The 15,916-nt window shown below is 39.7% G+C and overlaps 1 protein-coding gene across 1 annotated transcript in view; it reads left to right on the top strand.

Moving 5' to 3' along the window:
• The window catches only part of CKAP5 (cytoskeleton associated protein 5), an 87,573-nt gene extending 71,945 nt beyond the window's left edge, over window positions 1-15,628 (top strand). The window contains exons 36-44 of the mRNA XM_039868512.1: window positions 8,685-8,864; window positions 9,355-9,542; window positions 10,046-10,121; window positions 10,794-10,982; window positions 11,077-11,214; window positions 11,723-11,806; window positions 11,890-12,049; window positions 14,612-14,760; window positions 14,917-15,628. Of these exons, the coding sequence (XP_039724446.1) occupies window positions 8,685-8,864; window positions 9,355-9,542; window positions 10,046-10,121; window positions 10,794-10,982; window positions 11,077-11,214; window positions 11,723-11,806; window positions 11,890-12,049; window positions 14,612-14,760; window positions 14,917-15,162 (1,410 nt within the window). The 3' untranslated portion in view covers window positions 15,163-15,628. The remainder of the gene's footprint in view (window positions 1-8,684; window positions 8,865-9,354; window positions 9,543-10,045; window positions 10,122-10,793; window positions 10,983-11,076; window positions 11,215-11,722; window positions 11,807-11,889; window positions 12,050-14,611; window positions 14,761-14,916) is intronic.
• The last annotated feature ends 288 nt before the right edge of the window (window positions 15,629-15,916 follow it).

Raw genomic sequence — 15,916 nt, 5'->3', positions numbered from 1 at the left:
CATGTACATATAAATTAAAATTTTATCGAAACGGATGTTTACATAGTTTCATAATACCTCCTCACAAAATTAAAAGACAAATATACAGAAATAGCCAAAAATTACAAAAAACTGAGAGTAGTTTGACAGTACAGAAGGCTAGCAGACACCACCTTAATCAAGTGATCAAAACAAACATCAGTACTATGTCAATATGAAAGCATGTGCCTCCTTATAGGATCCAGTGAGAATTCAGCATTGCTTTACCGACATTCCTAATGTCATCTAATCATAAGGAAGTACCAAACAAATGTGAATTAAGGGATATTTTATAAAGTGTCAAGGTCAAGAAAACCAAGGAAAGACTGAGGACTGGTCTAGACTGCAGAGAGCCTGACAGACATGACAATTAAATGCAGTTCATGATTCTAAACTGGCCTTTAGTTATAAATAACATCATCAGGGCAATTGGAGAAAATAGAATGGGGCCTGAAGATTGGATGGTAGTAATGTTAATATTTATTTCCTGATTTTGATCATTATATTGTGATTATGAAGGAGAATGCCTTTGTTTAGAAGAAATACACACTGAAGTCTGAGTGGCATGGAACATCAGATCGGCAACTTAGTCTCAAATAATACAGGATAAAAAAAGTTTCTTTACCATACTTCCAACATTTCTATAATGTTTGAAACTTCATTTTTGTTGAGGAAAATGTCACTCTGGCCACTCTGTAGAGAATGGATTTTAGGCAGGGCGAGAGCGGATTCCGAGAGATCTTTTAGAAAGCTACGGCCAAAATTCATATGAAAAATGACATATGCACTATGATGATCATGGTGGAGGGGACAAAAAGTGAATGGCTCCAGGATATCTTTCAGAAGTAGAGTCCACAAGACTCAATGATGGATTGGATATGAAATGTAAGAGAAGAATCGGGACCAACTTCTTTATTTTTGGCTTGAGCAGCTGGGTCAGTGGTGGTGCTTTGTACTGAGATGGAGGAGGCTGGGAGAAGAGTAGGCTTGAGAAGTTGGAATTCAAGAACTATTGTCTTTGTTGTGTTAAGTTTGAGCAGCCCATTAGATATCCCCATGAAGACAGATGATTAGAAGTGAAAGGAAAGAATTGGGAATCTTAGCACAAGATTTTTGCTGTTGTTTGACAAATAGTCTATTAACAGTTTTGATATTGGAAAAAACAAATGGAGGGGATTTTGGAAAATAAATACTTGAATGCATAGTATCCTTTGTTGCCTTTCTCTGTCACCTTCAATCCAAACCCATCTATCTACCTTTTCTGAGCAGAGGAGCTGCTGAGTCAGATAGGTAATGTGTGAAGTATGTAAGCAAGTCTCAAGTTCTATCTTATACAAGACTTTTTTCCATATGGACCTAAGGAGAATCTGAAGTTCAATAGTACAGAGCCCAGGGAAGAGGATCAACATACCAGAACTCCTGGGGAGAGAGTTCCCTTCGTCTGTGGAGATCCCCTGAAAGAGGGGCAAGGGTGGCCTATTCGATTGTTAATAGGAGGCCCCCAAGGAGCTGTACAGGGAGCTAAGCAAAAAGACCGAATTCACTGTCTGAGACTGGCAAGTCTCTGGTTGTGTACCCTCAGAGAACAAAGAGCAGAAATGCCTGCTCTTGGTGCTTTGCCATAGGACTGACAGCTGGTGTACCACAAACCTACAAGGGCAGAAACTGCTGTATTTCCCATTCTCAGATTGCCATTATTAAGGCAGACCTGAGAATGAATCCTGAATAGGTAAGGATTAATAACACACCTTGAAGGACCTGTTGCTGGGAAGAAAAATAAAAATAACCAGAACAGGAATATCCTGGCAAAATGAAACTGCCGAGGGATCCAAGATGACCACAGGGTGAGAGGAATGAGGAGTAGAAAGAGTACTTAAGGTGAATTTACATACAAAAATTCTTCTAAGCAAAAAAAAAAGAAACATGGTTACAGAATTTTAAAATTTAGTAGATGGACTGAAGGAGATCACTATAGAAACCAAATCAGGGGTCTGAATGACAGGGGTGACCAGACCATTCAGTGGGGAAAGGACAGTCTTTTCAACAGATCATGGTGGGGAAAATGTTTACCCACACACAAAAGAATGAAGTTGGACTCTTATATATAAAAATTAACTCAAAATGGATCATAGACATAAATATAAGAGCTAAAACTATAAAACTCTTAAAAGAAAAAACAGGAGGAAATCTTCATCATATTTAATTTGGCAGATATGTCTTGGATATGACACCAAAGGCATAGGCAACAATAACAACAAAATAATTAAATTGAACTTCATCAAAGTTAAAAAGTTTTGTACATCCAAGGATATTACAAGAGTGAAAAGCTAACCTACAGAATGAGAAAAAATATATACTAATAACAGATTAGTATTTATCAACGACGAAAAAAAACAAAACCCAGTTCAAAAATGGGCAAAGGACTTGAATAGACATTTCTCCAAAGAAGATATACAAAGGACCAAAAAGCACATGAAAAGATGTTCACTATCATTAGACATTAGGGAAATGCAGATCAAAGCCACAGTGAAGTAACCACTTCACACCCATTAGGATTTTTTAATGAGAAATAACAAGCGTTAGCAAGGATGTGGATAAATTACACTGCTGGTGGGAACCTAAAATGGTGCAGCCACTGTGAAAAACAGTTCAGTGGTTCCTCATAAAGTTAAAAGATCCCCAGACCACTCCTACAAAGCAGAGACTCAGACAGATACTTGTGCACCAGTATTCATAGCAGCAGCATTCACAATAACCAAAAGGTGAAAACAACCCAAATGTCCATCAGCAGATGAATGGTTAGACAAAATGTGGTGTATACATACAATGAAATATTATCCAGTAATGAAGAGGAATAAAATTCTGATACATGCTACAACATAGATGAACATTGGAAAACATTATGCTAAGTAAAATCAGGCACAAAGGAACAAATATTATATGATTCGGCTTACATAAGACACCTAAGATAGTCAAATACATAAAGACAGAAAATAGAATAGTGGTTACCAGGGGTTATAAGGGTAGGAATAGGGAGTTATTTCATGGGTAGAGTTTGTTTCAGGATTCGTATTGTACCATATGAAAGTTAAACCTTTAATATATGCATACATAGAGAATTATACAGTCTCTGAAAAGATAATTTATGTTTCTCATATCTTCATTGAATATTTTCAAAAAATAAATCATATATTTGTCCACAAAGAAAACCTCAACAAAGGCAAAAAGTAAAATATATACTGGCCAAATTCTTTGTTGATAACTCAACAGAATTTTTAATAAATCATATTTATATCACAAAAAAATTTTTGCTTCGAAAAATGTGAAACACCCTTCCCCCCAAAAAAAATCCAATCAAAAAATATAAATTAGACAGGAAAAAATGGCGTAGATGATAAAGGCTTTGTTCATCCCTCTTGTGACCAAATCACAGTTGTGACAGAAGCAGAGTAAACAGCAAAGAAAGTCACATGGCATCTAGATGAACAGAAGCACCACAACTAGAGAGAAAAATAATTAATCACCCTGCAACGGTAGGAGGTAGGAGGGGGCGAAGATGTGAGGCTGCTCAGTCCGAGCAGCTGAGTGGGACAGGCTGGGGCAGTGGCAGATGCCTCTTAAAGGGGCCATGTCTGCGAGTGGCTTTGCGATGAAGGACTCCCTCACTCTTAGCACCAGTGCCAGGTGGGCTGCATGGGTGTCACCAGGGACTACTTACAGGGGGACGCTGAGTTGTGGAGTAAGGGCCAGAGGCGAGGCTCTCTCCCAGGCAGAAGTGCCTGCGGTATTCATTGTTCCTTTGTTTAGCCTTCACCCCTTCCCAGTGTGCTGATGTCATCAAACTGGATAACAGAAGTCGCCCCTCCCAGAGGATTCCCTGAAACTCTGCCTCCCGCAACTCGCAGCCCCACCCAAGCCATATCCAGTTGTGTCCTTGCTAGTCCAGTATTCCTTGCTGAGCAGCACCAAGACTCACACTGATGGCAGCTGGCCTTGGTTTCTGGCGTGGTTTCTTGAGGCAACTATAAGCACAGCATCTGTGGATTGCTTGCTGAATCTTAACAAGTGGCCCCAGAGGGGTACAGACTTGGGCTAAATTTGACCTGCAGCTGAATGCCTCTCAAGACTGTGCTGCTGGACACCTACTGCACAAAGACACACTAATAAGACCGAAAGACTTAGGATCTTTGCTTAGTACATTGAAACAGACACAGAAAGGTGGCCAAAATGGGAAGACAAAGAAGCAGAAACCATATGAGAGAACAGAACAGAGATCAGAAATAATGGAGTCAAGCAATCTAACAGATGCAGAGTTCAAAACATTGGTTATAAAGATGCTCAATGAACTTAGGCAAGTATAGATGAACTCAGTGAGAACTTCTAAAAAAAAAAAAATGGAAATTATGAAAGGGAACCAGTCAGAAATGAAGAACACATCTGATGTGATGAAGAGTACATTAGAGGGAATCAACAGAGTGGATAAAGAAGAGGATTAAATCACTGATATAGAGGATGGGGAAGCCAAATACACTCAATCAGTACAGCAAGAAAAAAGAAGTCAAGACTATAATAATAATTTAAGGAGTCTAGGGGACACAATTAAATGTAAAAATATCCATGTCATAGGGGTAACTGAAGGAAAACAAGAAGTCGAAGAGCTATTTGAAGAAATAATGAAAAACTTCTCTCACCTGGTAAAGGAAATAGACATAAACCCCAGGAAGCTCAGAGTCCTAAAAAATATGAACCCAAAGAGGCCCACACCAAGACACAACATAATTAAAAGGCCAAAGGTTAAATACAAAGAGAGAATCTTAAAAGCAGCAAGAGAAAAGCAGTTAGTTACCTACAAGGGAACACCCATAAGACTGGCAGCTGATTTCTCAAAAGAAACTATGCAGGACAGAAAGGTTTGGCACAAAATATTTGATGTGATGAAAACCCAGGATCTACAAGCAAGAATACTTTATCTAGCAAAGCTATCATTTTGAGTTGAAGGACAGATAAAGAGCTTCCCAGACAAAAATAAGCTAAAGGAATTTATCACCACCAAGCCAAGTAGTACAGGAAATATTGGAGGAATTTCTTTAAGAAGAAAAAACATGTATCAAAAACAATAATAAAGAATGGTAATAACTACATTCCTATCAAGTACCTCAAATGAAAAAGAATTAAGTCCTCCAACCAAAAGACAGAGTGGCTGAAGGGATAAGAAAACAAGACCCCTACATATGCTGCCTACAAGAGACTTACTTCAGATTAAAAGACACACACAGACTAAAAGGAAGGGGATGGAAAAACATATTGCCTTGATGGACCTAGAGGGTATTGTGCCAAATGAAATAAGTCAGATAAAGAAAGGCAAATATCACCTGATTTCACATACATGTGGAATCTAAAGAATAAAATAAAAACAGAATTAAACTCAGATACAGAGAATATTTTGCAGGCTGCTAGATGGGAGAGGGGTGAAAAAAGGCAAAGGGATTAAGAAGTACAAATGGATACTTACAAAATAGACATGGAGATATAAAGTGTAGCATAAGGAAAACAGTTAATAATGTAATAAGAAGAGTACTGGATTTAGTGGGGTGATCACTTTGTGAGTTATATAGATCTATAATCACTATGCTGTATAACTGAAACATATGCCAACTATAATTGAAAAAAATTTTATACAATGTGAATACAAGCAACTTAAATATTTTTAAAATTATAAATCAAAACTCTTAATAGTAAATAGGAAAGCATTTCACTCTAAAACTACTGAACTCAGAAAAATATATTGCCTGAAATGCATTTCTTATTGAAGAAAGGCTAAAAAAAAAAGAAACCTAGTAGTTATCTTTGGAAATTAGAAAAATAAAAATAAATTTGAAAGGAAATGAAGATGAAATTCATGAAATAGATTTTTAAAATAAAAGCTGGTTCTTGTAAAATAAAAATAAAAACAAATCTCCTACTAACTTGATTAGAGAGCAAAAATGTAAGGATCAGGAATGAGGAAGGAACTGAAGATAGATGTGGAAAGACACCATCCATGTAACCCTGTGGGAACTAGAAATGACTGATCTCCCCACCAAATAGTTTTAAATAACCAAGGAATTTGGGGAGAACATTAAAAAAGAAGGAAGGAAACCCAGAAGCTAAAAAGAAAAATTTGATCTTATAAAATTTTAAGATTTGACTCTATAGAGAAATTTACCATATACTATCAATAAACAAAGGATATATTGTGGAAATATTTGCAACCCATGTGACTGAGAAAGGATTAATGGCTACATAAACAAAGCTCTTATTAACTCTTGAGAAAAAGAGACCCCAATAGAAAAATGACCCAAGAATATGAATAGACAAGTCATAGAAGATATTCAGATGGTCAGTAAATACATGAAATGTCCAGCCAAGCCCTCCCCAGCCACAGAAATGCAAATTAAAGTAACAATAAGATAATACGATTAAACCATCAAAGTGGCAAAAAGTAAAAAGAATAGTAACACATATAGCTGATAGAGATGCCGGAAAAAGTACTCTCATGCATTAAGTGTAGAAATGTGAATACGTGTTAGTGCCTTTTTAAAGAAAGCAGTATAGTAATATCTATTATACCACAATTTATTTTTGTTTTTATTTTATTTTTTAAATTGTTTATTGGGGTAACATTGGTTAATACAATTACATAATTTTTAGGTGTACATTATAATTTGACATATATTCCATTGTGTGTTTACCACCCAAAGTCCAGTTTCCTTCAGCTACCATATATTTGATCCCCTTTACCCACTTCACTCTCCTCCTGCCCCCCTATATTTGACTCCCTTTAACCAACTACCTACCTACCCACTCCTTCTCCACCTCCCACCCTCTGGTAACCACTAGTCCATTGTCCATGTCCATGAGTCTCTGTTTCTTTGTCCTGTTCATTTGTTGCTTTTAGGTTTATATTCCACATATAAGTGATATCATATGATTTTCAACTTTTTCTGTCTGGCTTATTTCGCTTAGCATGATTATCTCAAGTTCCATCCATGTTGTCGCAAATGGCAGTATTTCATCTCTTCTTATGGCTGAATAATATTCCATTGTATATATGTACCACAGCTTCTTTAGTCAGTTATCTATCGTAGGACACTTCGGTTGCTTCCATGTCCTGGCCACTGTGAATAGTGCTGGTATGAACATCGGTGTGCAAATATCTTTTCGGATATGGGTTTTTAAGTCTTTGGGGTAAATACCCAGTAGAGGGATTGCTGGATCATATAGTAGATCAACTCTTAGTTTTTTGAGGAAACTCCATACTCTTTTGCAATTATTTTACCACAATTTAAAATGCTTTATCCTTCAGACTAAAATGTTATACTCTTGGGACTCTTTCTTTTAGAAATAAAAACATACACTAGGGTATATACAAAAGATGTTTATTGTAACATTATTTATAGTGGACAAAATAACCATACTGGAAACACGTTGAAAGTTTATCACTAAGGAAAACGATTGAGTAAATTTTGGTATCACAATAAAGCAGACTGTGATCTTTTTGTTAGTAGAGGATCTTGCCTTTGATTTGTAAAAAGTGTACCGTCTATGAAGTACAATAAAATAAGATATGCCTGTATTCTTGTCTACTTTAGGGATTTTCATAATTTCCTGTTGAGTTAGAACAGCTGAATGCAGAGTATATACATATACATATACATATACATAATGCTCTTATAGAATAAACGATGCCCTAAATCTTGACTCTATGTATATGTGAATATGTGGTTGTATATGATTCTGTGAACATGAAAGAATATATACCAGGTTATTAAATGTTAATTACCTTGGAAAAAGAGTAGTAAGCCCTCCCCGCACCCCGAAAAAAAATATATATATATTTTTATGGTGTCCATGTTGAAACAGCATTGTTCAACAGTCCCAGTCATATAAAATTGTATGTGCTTCTGTATGGGGTATACATCTATATAAAGAGATAAATGGCTTCCTCAACACCAGGGGGCACCATTCGCCTTGTAGTCTGTATAAATGGTACGCCCTGGAGTTGTGCAGTGTGCAATGTGGCAGTCTTGCATGAAAAGATGGTCACTGAGGATCGACATGGTTGTCTCAGGGTGTTATTTATTTAATCATAAAAATAAAGATCTTTCCACAGTAATGAATAGGAAATACATAGTAACATTTCACCATTAGCAGCAACCAGTGTACCAAACCAAAAAGAACACGGGGTCAGGATGTGGGAAACGAGTTTTGAGTTTGAACTAAGTAATCTGATCTTTCTGAACCTCACTTTTCTCATCTGGTAAATGGAGATCTTACTCTCAACCCTGTCTGCCTCTCATAGCTGCTGGAGTGATCAAATGAGATAGTGATATAAAAACACTCTTTAATAAATTAGACATTTAAACATAGGAATTATTGTTTCCTAAACTAGACTCTTAGAAGGGGCAACTAATTCCCCTAACAGTAACTTGCTAAATAAGTAAGTACGTATTGAATTATTGAATCCCTAAGGACTAGTTATTTATGTGTAGAGTGACTGGGTTTTTTTCAAGGTGAAATATTGGAAATGCTTTGCTAATAAATATTGCAGAGATATCCCTTGTAGTGTCTTCCTGCTATTTAGAAGTATGAAACTTGGAAAATACATCTTGGATTTTTGTTGTCAGATCGATGAGGTCCTGAGACAGGAAGACAAAGCCGAAGCGATGTCTGGCCATATTGATCAGTTTCTGATAGCCACATTCATGCAGCTAAGACTCATCTACAACACACATATGGCAGATGAGAAATTGGAGAAGGATGAGATCATCAAGTTGTATAGCTGTATCATTGGCAACATGATTTCGGTAAGGGCATTTCTGCAGATTACATGCTTCCCTTTAGTCTTTCATTCTGTCCAGGTTCTAAAGCCTGAGTTAGTGTAGATGTTCCAGTGAGTCCTATGTCACTTGTAGAAATTTACATGCATGCTACTGACTACTCCCACTGGATGGATGTTGGACAACACTCCAGCTTGCCTTATTGTTAGGATACAAAGTAGAATGCTTACACACTATTTAGAATTCTGCTTCCTGCCAGTTTCTTCATTAGGCATGGTGGGCCCTACCTGGCTTTTCACATATAGCTGCTTACAGTAAAAATGCTTTTATAACAGGAAGGAAGCACACCAATTAATTATGGCTGTTATTAGAGTTTGGGAGAAGTGTGATTTTTATTTTTCCTAATACTCTGAATTTAATACAGTATAATTGTTTACTAGAATAGCCACCCATGTTTATCTTCCTTGCTTCGTATATTGAGTTCCATTACTTCTCTAACACAATTACGATTGGGTAGCTGTTTCAGATAGAGAGCCTGGCCCGGGAGGCCTCCACTGGAGTCCTGAAAGACCTGATGCACGGCCTCATCACCTTAATGCTGGATTCTCGGATTGAGGATCTGGAGGAAGGACAACAGGTGATCCGCTCTGTGAACCTCTTGGTGGTGAAGGTTCTGGAGAAGTCAGACCAGACCAACATCCTGAGGTATATCTGTACTCTCAGCATTACAGCCTAGGACAGCCTCTCTTTTATCTACCCGTAGAAACCAGAAGACACTAGATCAGTTGTAATTTTAGATTTGCCCAAGAAGTCGATTTATTACTCTTTTCCTCAAGAACCAAAGATATTCCAGCCTGGACAACAGCTAAAACTTGTATCAACTTAGTAAGCCAGCTAATATCATGAGTTTTCTAGAACAGGACTATAAAATTTGTCAGTTACCTCCTCTCGTGTAAATTTCTTTCTTTCTCAGCTATCAGTAACAATGAAAAATAGTGACAAACTTTACCATTAACCAAGTGATAATTTATGAAGCTTAAATGATTGATGTTTATTTTCTTAATAATTGAATGTCAAAGACAGTTCTTGATCCATGAGCTCTCAATTTATTAGATGAATAGAGAATATTTACACTTGGCCTTTCAGTTACTGATTTGAATTGGAATGCAGATTTTCAAGTTATTAATGCTATTGTTTTTTTCCTCTAGTGCCCTACTTGTTTTGCTCCAAGACAGCCTGCTAGCAACAGCCAGTTCTCCTAAATTCTCAGAGCTTGTTATGAAGGTAAAGTTGAAATAATTTGATGTCTTTTCTTTCAGAGATGCAAAACTTTATTAAAGTATCGGGAAAGAGGTGTTGGAACTAAGACATAGATAAATGAAAACAAGACACATTTGAAAAATACATTTGGTCTCTATTTTCCCTTCCTCCAATTTATACTCCTAGTCAGACCTAAACAATTCCTGGCCTCGGTGAAAAGGAAGAGCTATTTTGTAAATATATCACCAGTTCTCCTAGAACCAAAGGAAACTTCATTTCTTTTTGAGAAAATGATATATATAGCCTTGTAATATTTTGGCTTTGATGGAAGAACTCCAAGTGAACATTTCCATAACTGTTGTTAACCCTATAGGAAGTGTAAAATATTTTGTCTCCTTGTGTTAGATTTGAGTAGCAGTATGAACCCAAGCAAACCTGAGACAGAATTTCCACATTTTCTTATGATTTAAGGCCCCTGTCTCTGGGGAGTGGGTGGGAGGAGTGGAAATGACTCGGATGACTTGTTACACTTTAGCCAGTGACAAGGTTGAAGTGAGTAAAATCGTTCACTTTTACCAGCCACGCTTAAAAGATAAGATGTACCTCATTTATATTCCTGGACTTAAGATGAATGGTGACAGAAGTGATCCTCATTCTTCAGTTACTCCCTCTAACTTTTGTTTCTTTTTTCAATAGTGTCTCTGGAGAATGGTTCGGCTGTTGCCTGATACCATCAACAGCATTAATCTGGACAGAATTCTCCTGGATATACACATTTTCATGAAGGTCTTCCCCAAAGAGAAACTGAAGCAATGCAAAAGTGAATTTCCCATAAGGACCCTAAAGACACTGCTGCACACTTTATGCAAATTAAAAGGGCCCAAGGTGAGTGAGAACAGCATCTAGTCCCTGAAGGAATTTGAGAGAACATGATGGAAATGGCATTGCTGCCATTTGAATGTGCATGTGTCTCCCTCAGATCCTAGACCACCTAACAATGATTGACAATAAGAACGAGTCTGAGCTGGAGGCCCACCTCTGCCGGATGATGAAGCACAGTATGGACCAGACCGGGAGCAAGTCTGATAAGGAAACAGAAAAGGGAGCATCTCGAATCGTGAGTGTCCTGACTTGAAAGATTGAGGGAGTTGAGGTTGTGCAGAAGTGATCTTGTCAAAGACCACTGGAGCCTGTCTGTCTGAGGGCCTAAGGTGAAGGCTCAGGGCTTGATCCTGTCACTCTCCTGCTGTGGTGCTGTAACCATGTGCACCTTGAAATTTTCAAATATAAACTATAACTACGTGCTTCCTGGTCCCCAAGAAAGGTTTCTTTGTCTGTGCCTAAAGCATTGGCTGCCAGGTAAATCCACTGTGAGCGCTATTTAATTAGGGAGGAATGGGCCAGGTCCTTCTCATCAAGTGTAGTTGACAACCTGAGACTGGAGACATTCAGTAACCCAGGATGCTAGTGGGTCAGCTACAGACCCTGGAGTGTAGGACCTTCTATTATCTGCTGGAACATACCAGGAAGGTCGGATCCAACCATTCGTTCTTATCCAACCATTCGTTCCTAATTAATAACTCAAGTCTAACCAGCCAATCCTGCCTTTTCTTTCAACTTTTCAGGATGAAAAATCATCAAAGGCCAAAGTGAATGATTTCTTAGCTGAGATTTTTAAGAAGATTGGCTCTAAAGAGAATACTAAAGAGGTGAGAGGGCAAGGGTTGAACCAAATGGGGATCTGCTTTATGGAAAACTAACATCCAACCCCTCCTTTCTTGTTGTTAACCAGGGCCTAGCAGAGTTATATGAATATAAGAAGAAATATTCAGATGCTGACATCGAACCATTTTTGAAAAATTCCTCACAGTTCTTCCAGAGCTATGTTGAGAGAGGCCTTCGGGTGATCGAGATGGAGAGGGAGGGCAAAGGCCGTATTCCCACTTCAACAGGTATGGTTTCCTCTGGTAGCTCAAGGAATAAGCTCAAAGTAGCTCCCAGCTCAGGAACTGGGGATTTTGATTGGTTTAAATTTATAACCATTCACCTTAATACTGAATGGTCACCAGTGATGGCCACATTGCTACAGACAGTGGTCAACTCTGTCACTTGCCTCGATCCATCATCATTGTTTGACAAATGGCATTGTTTCCTGCCTTTGAAACAGTTTCTCCCCAGGACTTCTGGTTCACCTGCTGTCTTGGCTTCCTCCCACCTCACTAGCTGTTCCTCCTGGGCTTCTGACTGATTCTTCCTGTCCCTGAACTCTTAAATGTTGCTGTCCCATATGTCTGACATCCAGCTCAGATGTCCTTCGTGATATCAGCTTACATATCCTGCATGACATCTTCACTTGGGTCTCTAGCAGACATCGTAAACTCCACATGTTGAAGACTAAGCTCCTGCTGTTCGCCCAAAACCTCCATTTGCATTCTCAGTTGATGGTAACTTCATCCTTTTCATTTACTCTGAGCCTTCTCTTCCTCTCTGTCAGGAAATCCTTTTAGCTCTACCTGCAGACTGTATGCAGAATCCACCCACACTTCTCATCACCTTCACCGCCACTGCCGTAGTCTGAATACCCTCTCTCCCCTGGATTGTAGTAACACTCTCCTCCTGTCTGATCTCCACTTCCACTCCCGCCTCCCTATATTCATTTCCACACATAGCATCAAAATAACACTTCTCATTTTCCCAAGGCTCTCCCTTTCAGTAAAAGCAAAAAGCCTTACAAAAGTCTACAAGCCCTACCCCCCACCTCCATACCTCTAGAACCTCAGCTCCTGCTACTCTCTCCCTGATTTTCGTTCCACTCCAGCCCCTTTGCTGTTCCTGGAACGCACCAGACATATACCTTCTTAGGGCCTTTGGACTGACTGTTTCTACGTGTAGATTGCTCGTCCCCAAGACAGCCTTGTAGCTAGTTCCCGTTCCTCCTTCAAGTCTTTGTCCAAATACCACTATCTCTGAGACTTCTAGCCTACCCCTCTCCCCATAGCACTTAACCGTCTGTAACATATATAATGTAGTATTTATTAGGTTGTTTGATGTCTGTCTCTGCCAGAATTTTGTAAAGATTTTTGTTTTGTTGCCTGGCACATAGTAAACACTCAGTAGGTATTTGTTGAATGATATGAATGAATGCTTATCCTAATGTTAAGCTGAATGTTCACGTTCCCATGGTGAAAAAGCCAGCATCTGAGAATTAGTGCTCACAGGATCCAGAGGCAGAAGGAAAGATACAGCTGCAAAGTGGCACAGAGTGGGCACAAAGCAGAGCTCACACATTCGCCCTGTGTTCCTGTCTTTCCGAGTGCAGGGACGCTCACCTACTCTGCCTGCTCCTACCTTCTAGGGCTTGTTTGCCCATGAAACCACGTTCCTTTGTGGTTTTCAGATTCCAGTTGTGTTCTGTCTCACCGCGTATCTAGCTAGGCTTAAGCTTCACTTATGTTCTATTAAGTCATTTTTGTTTGTTGTTTTTAACACTTGAAGAGGTTTTTTTAAAGCACAGTGAGCAGAATGTGTAACAGCATGCCCCATGCGGACGTACCGGGGGTGGGTCGATCAGGTAGGACCTCCTTTTCTCATTTCCAAAGCCCTTTCTGGCAACGTTCAATATTTGAGTGATGCTTTTGACCTAAACAGCACATCTATAACACCAGCCTGTGACCTCATTGACTACTGAGTGCTTAATATGTTCAAGCATCCATTACTGCAGCTTTTCCATCATTCTTCACTCATTTTTCACCCTCATCTACATCGAAAGATTCCTTTTCCACATAGTAATCCGTTTTACTTTTCTGCTTACAATGAGGGATTGTATCTTCTAAGTGCTTGATATTTTTGCCTTATGTAATATTTTCATTGATATCAGATGGGGTATTTTAAATGCCTGAATATTGTCATTGTTTCTTTTGAGAAACTTAGGAACTGTGATGAATTCTTTTGGTTTTCCCTTCTACTAGAATATTGATCTCAGTGCTGGGGGTTACAGATGCTCCAGAATCTAGCCCTTCCTTGGGTGTTTGTTGGACATCTCAGTTTCTTTTTTTTCCTCACGAATATACTGTAGCCTTGAGCTCCTTGCTGTCCTCCCCAGTTTGAATAAGAGCTTTCCCCTGTGTGTCACCTGGTCCGAACCTGGTCTAATTCTTGCCAACATTTAAAATCCGTAGGTTCTTCAGTCGGGCCCTGACCATAGACTCAGGCTTTTTGGATCGCCCAGGTCAGCTGTGGGGTTTTAGATGTACAGCCCCGCATAGCCCAGGATGTAGGTGGATGGCCCATCTTGCACCTGCTCTTCTGTATCAATTCTTGAAGTTCTCACTAAGCTTACCTTGTATATTTTAGATACCTCTATCACCAGCTCCAGGTGGATTCTTGTGGATTTTTTAGTCTTCAAGTACAGTGGTGATCTTCCAGCCCCCAAATCGTCCCTTTAATGGCAGATTAATGAAGACAGACTAGAAGTGGGGTGTGTGTATATCTGAATATTCTTTCTACATTTCTAGGCATCTCTTCTCAGATGGAGGTCACATGTGTGCCTGCCACAAGCACAGTGTCCTCCATAGGTAACACAAATGGAGAAGAGGTAGGACCCTCTGTCTACCTGGAAAGGCTAAAAATCCTCCGACAGCGATGTGGCCTGGACAATACAAAGGTACTGCTCCTTTCCATCTGTGTGGGTCGGGGAGGTGGGGGCAGTGACAAGCAGGTCAGGGACAGGCCGGCCTGGAGAAGTGGCCCAGTTTTGATATATGTTGTTCCAGAGCCGCCTCTTGACCTGGTTAGACAATGTCTCTTCTTTTCTCGACAGCAAGATGACCGACCTCCGTTGACCTCTTTGCTCTCCAAACCAGCAGTTCCTACTGTTGCCTCTTCCACAGATATGCTGCACAGCAAACTATCTCAGCTCCGGGAGTCACGGGAGCAGCACCAGCACTCAGACCTGGATTCTAACCAGACCCACTCTTCAGGAACTGTGACCACATCCTCCTCCTCCACAGCTAACATTGATGACTTGAAAAAAAGACTGGAGAGAATAAAGAGCAGTCGCAAATGAAGCTGCCCCCCTCCCGGCCCCTGCAGCTTTAGTTTACTAAACTAGAGTCCTTGTAGTTCAGAGTGGCCTCGGCGGGCCTCGTGTACACGGACTGGTTGTATGTATCATACCGTGGATCTGGGGAGGAGTCGTCGTGGCACAGGTGTTTGTACATACTCTGCTTCTCCGTGAGCATCTGCCTCTCTAGAAGACTGTCTGTGTATTAGTTTAGTGTACAGACTTGTAAACAGCTACCCTCAACTCAGACTAGTTTCCATATCCTTTTTCTTTTTCTTTTTAATTGCTCATTTGTAAAGTTGTCCTAATCTTTCCTAGCTTTTAACTATTAGAAACTCTTAATAGTTTTCCTTTGAGTTTGTGAACTCTTCTCCCTGTAGCCCTGAAGGGTCACTGTGTTCTGTATGAATGCATGGCATGATACAACTAATTTAAGAGTCTTTTATAAATAAAGTTTGCATTAACTATACCAGTCTCCCAAGATGTTCCATATCTGGGAGTGTTGGGCAGCTTTCTGTCACCTGTTCTTGGGACCAGCTGAGTACCCAGCCATTCGGGAAGGTCAGATGCCTACCTAAGGGGCGCCGCCTCTCACTCCTTGGGAGAGGAGGAACTCGCCTGTCCTGCCCTCCTTGGGCGGCTCGTAGGGGAGCACAAAGCCTCATTCTTCCCAGTTTTGAGGTTTTGGTCATAGCTTCCTCCCATTATAACTGGTTCCAAGGAGCTCTTGGCTTCCTGCCACTTTGCTGCCCAAATG

Source organism: Pteropus medius, unplaced genomic scaffold (assembly GCF_902729225.1).
Source record: "Pteropus medius unplaced genomic scaffold, Ma_sr-lr_union100, whole genome shotgun sequence".
NCBI lineage: Eukaryota > Metazoa > Chordata > Mammalia > Chiroptera > Pteropodidae > Pteropus > Pteropus medius.
Note: the sequence above shows the minus strand (reverse complement) of the source record. Positions and strands in the feature narration are given on the sequence as shown.